The following is an 8,163-nucleotide window of genomic DNA, read 5'->3' as shown; positions in this document are numbered from 1 at the left end:
AAATGGAGACATACAACTCTGGAATAGAAAGGCCAGGTTACAAGCAACAATGTTTGCAGGTTGTAGACTTCATGTTATTGAGTTTGTTCTGCAAGGATATTTTTTTGTACTGTGTAAAATGTGGATTATAAAATGTACCTCATTGATCACGTGTTGTGAGATATAATGTCAGCCTGTTCCCTGACTCAACTTGCTCAATAAACACAGGATTCTAAAAACTGCGTCCTGGAGGGCAGAAGGAAAACATTTCAATAAAGACCCAGTCAGATGTCTGCTCTTATCAAATGAGAGATTTATTGTACATAAAATAAATTAATTACAGTTTGAGCCAAAGCTTAAACGGCTTCTTAAAGTGCATCTGTGTAGGGGATTCGGCAGGTAGCCCTGCATCTGGTCACTCTTGAAAACAGCATCTCAGTATCTCAGCCACCCATAGCCACGACTCAGCCAGGCCCAGGAAGCAACCCAACGTCATTGCCATGGGTCATTTACACAAACCACACCACCACTGACTAACACTTTTTTCTGTACCTGATGCCACAGTTTAAAGAAGAAAAACAAAACAAAACAAAACAAAACACACACGACTATACATCGTCACGTTGGGCAACCCACAGCTGAGTTTTTCACAGCTACTCAACCCCGGTGCCCATCTTGTGTCAGGAGACCAAGCACCTTCCTACAGACCACAGCTCACGGGTGTCTGTACACGGAATATTTTGGTCTAAAACTCGACCTTTATGGGGTGGGGAGAGTCCCTCTTTGTTCTTAAAGAAACCTGGATATCCTTCAAGTCAGAAAGGTATCCTGTAAAGAGAACACGTTGGAGTCTCTTAGAAAAGCAAACCCTCTCATTGGGAGGGAGAGAAAGCCCATGATGTTCTGTGTTCTCCTCCCCACCCCAATCCACATCCATGTTTTTGGTGCACCTGACCATCACTTAGAAGACAGTGAGGAACAAAAGCATGCCCCATCCCCACTTAAACGACTTGGCAGATCAGTCCCGCATCCGTCCTTCTGTCCTCACTTCCTTTGTTGCAGAATTCCAAAAGGCCCCTCAGGCCCCTCTGCCACTGCTCTTTCTGGAACCATAACTGCTGTCAGCCTGCCATGGTCCCATCTAAGAAGAACCTCGGGCCCTCTGCCCAGAAGACCAAACCCCCTCCAGGAGTCCTGCCTCAGACCGACGTGACAGTCCTCACTTTGGCAGAGAGCGCCTGCTTAAACCTCCTCTTCAGGTCTTGCATGTTGGGCGACTTGGGTCTGGGGATGAGGGAGGTCCTGCGTTTCTCGGGGGTGCCGCTGGGCTGCTGCTTGGGGCTCACTTCTTTGCACAGGACATGGAAAGCATTGTAGACGTCGTTGTAATTTTCACTGACAGATACTTCATAGAAGGAGCAGCCGAGCATGCCGGCCAGTTGCAGGCCAAGCTGAGGGTCCACCTGCTTGACGTGTAGGAGGTCAGCTTTGTTAGCCACCACCACCACAGGCAGCCGAGTGCCCGGGTGCAGCTGCTGCACGTGCTGGTGGAGCTGGCTAATGAGTTCGTAGCTCTTGTGGTCCGTGATGGAGAACACGAGGACGACGGCATCCGCCCAGCGAATGCAGCGATTCAACTGCTCGCTGCAGCTCAAGCCGTTCTCGTGCACCTGAGGAGAAGGGGGAGAGCAAGGTGAGCAGCGAGCAGTGGGCACGGCACAGAGCTCCGGCCACAGCACATCCCTCAATTCAAAAGAACCCTTCATAGCGATGGATGGCGGGTTACGGGTCGTAAACAAGTTCTATTCCCCACACACTTGGGCTTTCTTAACAATATGTTGATCCAGCTGCTCAGAGGGAATAAATAACAGGGCAGCTCACCACACTCAAGTGGAAAATGGACCTGCAGAGAACTCCACGCAGAGCGACTTTGTAGTTGCACAAAATGGGAAATTAACTGGCTAGACAGTAAGTCTGGGGAAGATAGGAGCTGGAAGCATTTAGACCTGGATAACTGCCCAGTTCAGGACGGGGAAGGGGGGAAAATCCTAGCAGAGCTCTTTTGTCTACAGAGAAACTTTCCACAACATAAAAGTGATTCCGGGTGTTGGAGACTGGGCCTGAATATTTGGGTTTTGATGCCAAAGGCACATAAATAAAAACCAAAGGAAGGAAGTACTGCCAATTCCAAGGGCTGGTTTGGTTCCCCCTGCTCCGGTGATTCCCCTCCTACAAGAGGGGCTCCCCTCCTTCTCCCAGCTCCCCAAACTGACCAAGGCTGACTGACCTGCGGTCAGGTACAATTTAACTGTCAAACCACAAGTACCCTCTAGACCTGACTCCCCACGTCTCGTGTCCCTTACACTTAAACAAGTGAGCAGTGCCTCAGCCGCCAGTGTCTGCTCGGCCCTATCAGCATCGTGTCTCACCTGGATGCCCGGAGTGTCCTGGACCTGAATAGCCAGCGTTTCTCCTTCTATGTGAACTTGTCTTGTGTAGAGATTACCTATGAAGACAGAGAAAGGAGAGTGTGTTCCTCTTTCATGTGCAGCCTCGGGAAACATTATGGTTTGGGTTTTTGTTTGTTTGTTTGTTTTTAATGCACCAATACACACAAGAGAAAGAAAAAGATGTGATTTACTTCTATTTCATGCACTTAATTCAGATCTTGTTTAAAGGCCACGTGCAGTCTTAAGCCCCTGCTAGTAGATTATCAAATTTTATCAAAAGTAGGTCAAAGTTTGTGGGTTTTTAGAAACTTGCTGGTCTAATTTTAACTGAGTTTCCATATTTAGAGTAGTTCCTCGGAGGAAAGTTTCTGGCTCAGTATACGCAGGGCTTCTGTTTTTGTTTTATATTATCATTCTCTGAACAGTTATATTTTGCCCACTGGATAAAATAGCTTCGTAAGCAAACACGGTTAGTAAATGCACAGTTAGCATCCCTCTTAGCATGAACATGTGCCACGATTCTGATCAGCTCTATGTCGAAGCACAAGGCCACCAGGTCTTATCTTGGGACAGCTTATATGGCTCATTTCAACTGGTACTTAATACAAGTCTACTAGCTTAACCATACAGTCTACTTAGTTAAGCAATTTGCTCTCCCCCTGCTAGAATCATAGCAGCTACTTGTTTTTCTTTGTTAAGGAAAGAACTTTAGGCTTCAACTCTTCTTTGGCCTTCGCTTTCAAAGGTCGCCCCTGAAAGGCAGCCAGCAGAGGGAGAGGGTGGGGGAGGAGCTCGCAGCCGGGGTTTTTGTTTGGTTGGGTATTTTTTTTTTTTTTATGACTTTTGCAGGCATGTTTTAAAGGACAAGGCCTTGGAGTACAAACGGTGCTTCCAACTGGGGTCCCTATAGTTAAAACATACCACAGGGAATACTTTCGGGCACTTGATAAAATGATGAATGCGCCAAGAATGGAATGAGGCCAGATGGCAGCTGGGGGGAGGGGGAGGGGAGGGGGCGTGCAGAATTGGAAGTAGCAGAATCTTGATGCTGAACACTGTCACTCTGAAGGAAGTGTCCTTGAAGGTACTGGGAAATGAGGGCGACCATCCCAACAGGGTTGGTCTCCGTGCGTTTCCTCACCTGCATTTCGTTCGTAGTCCCCGATGAATCGTTTAGTGAGGAATCGGACCACCAAAGCTGCAATTCAGAAAAGAAAACAGACTGATGGTTAACCCACTAAGTTAGACAGGTCTCCGCCCCACCCCCACCTAGAAAACAGCTCTTCCAAAGAAAGTCACAGCCGGCCACCGAGGGCAATTCCTTTCCTGTAGCTCCATGACCCTCTACCAGACACGAGGAGGTAGGAGCCGAGTGAATTACAGCTCTGCCAGCAGGAAGGGTCTTGAGGCCCAGCCCCTCCGGGGAGCCCAGTTGGGCCACACCTAAGCCTTCCAGCAGGCAAACTTCTTCCTAACCTTACGGAACTCCTGGAGGGGTTACAGTCACTAGCTTCCCCATTCCGCCCCAGATCCTGCCAAAAGCCCAAAGCCCCAAAGTTCTACTCTGGCCGGAAAGTTGGCGGGCCGCGCTGGGCCCCAGTGACCCTCTTCGTTAAAGCAGAGATATGAAGGGGCAGAGGATCCCACTGCAACGCCCACCGTCTCTCATCTCCAGTCCGAGCGGGGGTCTCCCACGTCCCGCCCCTCAACCAAGCGGGTTCCTCGCATGGACTCACCGGTCTTGCCCACGCCGCTGGCCCCTACCACGGCGATCTTAACGAGCCGGCGGCCCGCAGCCCCTAGGCAGCAGTCGGCAGCGGTGCTGCCCGGGGCGGGGTACTCTGCGATGGTACACATGTTCTGGATGAGGCGCATCGCCGCTACGGCCGGGCTGCACGGAGCGGGGAGGAAAGTCAGGACAGGAGACGGCTCGCGCTGCAAGGAGAGGAGGGTACCGGGTCGGAGGGCGCGCGGGCAGAGACTGGAAAGAACGGGAAAGCGCGACGAGAAAAGAGGCTCGGGGGTTCCGGATCGCGGCTGGGATGGCAGCCGCCCGGGCGCGGGTTTTCTCTGGCTCAGGCCCCGCCTCCATCCCAGCAGCCAATCCCCGAGCGCCCCGCTCGAGGCCCCGCCCACGGCCTGCACGACCAGGCTGCGCCCCTACAGGAGCCGAGAGCGAGTGCCGGGCCCGGTGAGATCCGAAGAAAACAGGGCGGCCGGCGCGAGGGTGGCAACGTGCGGGACCCATCCGGCTCCCGCTGCGCTAGCACGCGGCCGCACCGGTGCCTGCGGGGTCACGGGGTCTCAGATCCGCGTGGGGGGATCTGGCCGTGTCTGCTGGGTCTCAGGTCCACGTGGAGGGAATCTGTCCTTACCTTCATAGGAGACCTGGCGTGTCCGCAGGATCTCAGATCCGCGGTGGATTTAGAGGCACCCACCCTTGTCTGCCAACCTCGCCGCTGGGCCTCGTAGGTCAGTCCCTAGGCATTCTCTGAATTGGGTCCCAGGTCCCCTAACCTCTCTGACCACTGCCTACATCCCACTGGCTTCTCCACTTCTGACCCCAAGGAACCTGCTGGGAGCCCCATAGGTCACTGCCCTGTTTGGCCCTGCCCTGTGCTCTGCTTGTGCGCTTGACATCATTGCACTGACTTGGCTACATTCAAAGTATTATCCTGGATTATACATTTTCCCCATCCTTGTATTCCTAAGCAAAGGCACCCCTCCCTGACCCAAAATGTGGCGTTTGTCTTTGGGGCAAAATACCTATTTTGTTCTAGTTCTTGCCAACAGTGCAAGCCCACAGGAGAAGGCACACAACCTGGAAAGCAGATGCTGCACCCCGAGAGGCAAAGCCAAGCTAAAAGTCACTAGAACAAGCTTGCATGGCTAACCCAGTCACGCCAACTCCCAGATCTGTGAAAAGACAAGAAGTCAGTGCAGCTGTGGATTGGACTCACCAGGAGACAGAGGGGCCCCACGGTTAGCCCAGTCATAAGGGTTAGTTAAAAGTGGCTTGTCGCCAAGGAAGATGAGGAGTCTAGCACTCATAAAAATACCAAGTACCCCGGTGTCCTCATCAGAGAAAATCACAGACAACTGCTGGCCAGATCCCAACTTCAGCAACCTACTTTACCTATCGCCACGGGCACACCCTTACAACCCTCAGGGCCTTTTATCTTGGTGCCTTAAAGCAAAGCCTGTGACATTTTGTACACCTTTATTGAAGGTAGAAAAGCAAAAGAAGCTGACTCCAGGCTCGACACACCGCGTCTTGTTTAATCACCTTCCATTCTGGACTTCGTTCACCAGGTAATAAAGAGAATTTACCATCCTACTCTGGTCAGACCGTGACAAACCCTGTATCTAGTAACAGTTTGAAGGGGTGAAGAAATCGGAGAGGAACTAGGAAGATTATGTAGACTTGCCTGGTTAAGTCTTCCAGGATGAACAGCAGAATGGAGGGGGTGGGGTGGCAAACAGGCTGAGCAGTCACCGTAGTAAAAGGCTGCCTTCTAGGGAAAACACTGGACTGAAGCAAGATCAGACGTCTGAGTCTGGGACAAAGGGCATGGCCAATTTGCATCATGTCTTTCTGTGTGGTTTAAATCAAACTTGAGTTTTGCCAGTCTATAAAATCAAACTTAGCAAGGCTATAATTAAGGTACGGTGCACCTTTCAGCCCCCGGCCCTCTAGCCTGCAATTCTCTAGTGTTTACATGGGAAATAATTACGTAGTCTACAACATTTGTTCGGCTGCTTTTTGCACACACAGACCTGATAAAGATTCTCAAAGGGAATTTTGCTTTGAATCACTTTAGCTTCTGGTGTTTCATTTTCGTTACCATGGGACTAACCAGACCAGTGATTTTTCTGTCTGCATCATGAAGGCTGAATAGAGTATACTTACTTTCAGTCAAAATGAACTGGCTGTACTTAAAACACAGAGAGAGGTAGAGGAGGAAGGAAGGGAGAGAGAGAGAGAGGAAGAGAGAGGGGGGGTGAGAGAGAGAGGGAGAGGGGGAGAGAGAGAGGGGGAATGAGAGAGAGAGAGGGAGAGAGAGAGAGAGGAGGAGGAGGAGGAGGAGGAGGAGGAGGGAAATGAGAAAAGGAACGGTGTTACTTTAAAACCATCTACCCAGTAGCCCCTACCTGCATCTGGTTAACCTCAGATGATAACACTTAGTTATCACTTTTTGGAAACCCAAATTTATAAGAAAAAAAAAAGAGACCAAATTAGAGGGCAGATCAGGACAGGAGACATGATTATCTATTTTATTCCAGACTATAGGAAAGAAATTTCACTTTTTACACCTAAGGTTATCGAGAAAATGATCATATAATCCCTTCACTCCGAAGCCAGAAGCAGGCTGACTCTGCAGTATTACTCGATGTCTGACTATAAGGCAGATACTATCATTACTTCTAGAAGCCATTCCCCTGCTGCTCCATAAACCACCCCAAACTGGTTCACGGTCCTTGTCCAGACACAATGGCACAGTTCTTTCCTGGACTCTTTCCTGGTGAAAGATGGAAGTCAGATGACAGCCGAGTTAGGTATCATGAAGGTACTGGCTGGCCATCCAGTATGGCTTCTTCATTCACACACATGTGCATTTCAACCAGAAAGGGGGGAAGAGCTGAACGTAGCTCAAGCTGCTTCAGAACACAGTGACTTCTGAGAGGACACTGAAGACAGGAAGGAGAACCCCATCTCTTAAGGCTTCTACATGGAATCCAGCAAAGCTTTGCTCTATTATGTGCTAATGGCCCAGCACACAGAACTCACACAGATCCAAGTGCGAAGGCAAGGCACATGGGTCCTACCTTTAGGTGGAAATTGTGCTAAAGAATCTGAGAGCATCTTTTCTTTAAAAATGAGAGAACAAAGTTCCACACACATCCTCCCAAAGATCACTGGGCCCACGATGAACACAAACCACACATTGGCAGGTGATCAGTGATATTTAAAACCAACCAAATGAGGGCTGGGGAGAGAGCTCTGTTGGTTAGATGCTTTGTGAGTAAGAAAGGAGACCCGAGTTCAATCCCAGCACCCGTGTGAAAACAAAAGACAAACCCAGGGGCTGTGGCACACAGCGTCAGTCCAGGCCTTGGAGAGATGAAGACAGGGAACTCCATCTTGGGGCTTGCTGGCCAAACAGTCAACAGAAACAGCTCTATGTTCAGTGAGGAAGTTATGTCTAAAAATAAATGAGATAGGCAATAATTGAGAAAGACACTCAACATAGACTTCTGACCTCCACAAGGTTGCTCAAACGTGTGTGTGTGTGTGTGTGTGTGTGTGTGTGTGACTTGCGCACTGGCACATAACCCCAGGCACCCGTACATAAATAAGTTGCATATACAAATAGCCTGATGATGGCATGTTTCGAAGTGATGTGTACACACTCTCTCCCTCCCTCTCCCCCCTCTCTCCCATGTCTATTTCTTAAGTGAACATAAGAGGATAGGAGATTAAAAGATAGAAGGGATGTGGGGGAGTAAAGACCGAAATATTTTGCTAAGTTGCGATTTCACCTCAGCATCTGGAGTTTCTAACACTCTCTTGGATCTTTAAAGTCAATCTTTGATCTGAGAGCTTTCAGAGATAATTCGGTGTCTGGAAGTGCTTAGGATCCCAGAATGTAAGTTTAATAAATATTAGTTTAGCATCTGGGCTGTGAGTATCACAGGAACTGTGTCAGAACTGGGGCTTACTTGGGTGAGTACA

General features: G+C 49.8%; 1 protein-coding gene across 1 annotated transcript; it reads right to left on the bottom strand.

The window, feature by feature from the left end:
* Positions 1-270: 270 nt before the first annotated feature.
* Rasl11b (RAS like family 11 member B) lies at positions 271-4,454 on the bottom strand. Its single transcript, XM_021163655.1, has 4 exons — positions 4,166-4,454; positions 3,571-3,627; positions 2,409-2,485; positions 271-1,649 (listed from the first exon to the last, which is right to left on the bottom strand). The coding sequence occupies exons 1-4, from the start codon at positions 4,302-4,304 to the stop codon at positions 1,179-1,181; spliced, it is 744 nt and encodes a 247-aa protein (XP_021019314.1). The 5' UTR covers positions 4,305-4,454; the 3' UTR covers positions 271-1,178.
* Between the last annotated feature and the right edge of the window lie 3,709 nt (positions 4,455-8,163).

The sequence above is a fragment of the Mus caroli genome, chromosome 5 (assembly GCF_900094665.2).
Source record: "Mus caroli chromosome 5, CAROLI_EIJ_v1.1, whole genome shotgun sequence".
In the NCBI taxonomy this organism is placed as follows: domain Eukaryota; kingdom Metazoa; phylum Chordata; class Mammalia; order Rodentia; family Muridae; genus Mus; species Mus caroli.
Note: the sequence above shows the minus strand (reverse complement) of the source record. Positions and strands in the feature narration are given on the sequence as shown.

Excerpts from the sequence above, each read along its gene's own strand:
- Rasl11b (XM_021163655.1), bottom strand. The coding sequence starts at position 4,304 with ATGCGCCTCATCCAGAACATGTGTACCATCGCAGAGTACCCCGCCCCG. Across the intron at positions 3,628-4,165 it reads CAGCGGCGTGGGCAAGACCG|CTTTGGTGGTCCGATTCCTC; the intron begins GTGAGTCCATGC and ends TCTGAATTGCAG. Across the intron at positions 2,486-3,570 it reads GGACTACGAACGAAATGCAG|GTAATCTCTACACAAGACAA; the intron begins GTGAGGAAACGC and ends CTGTCTTCATAG.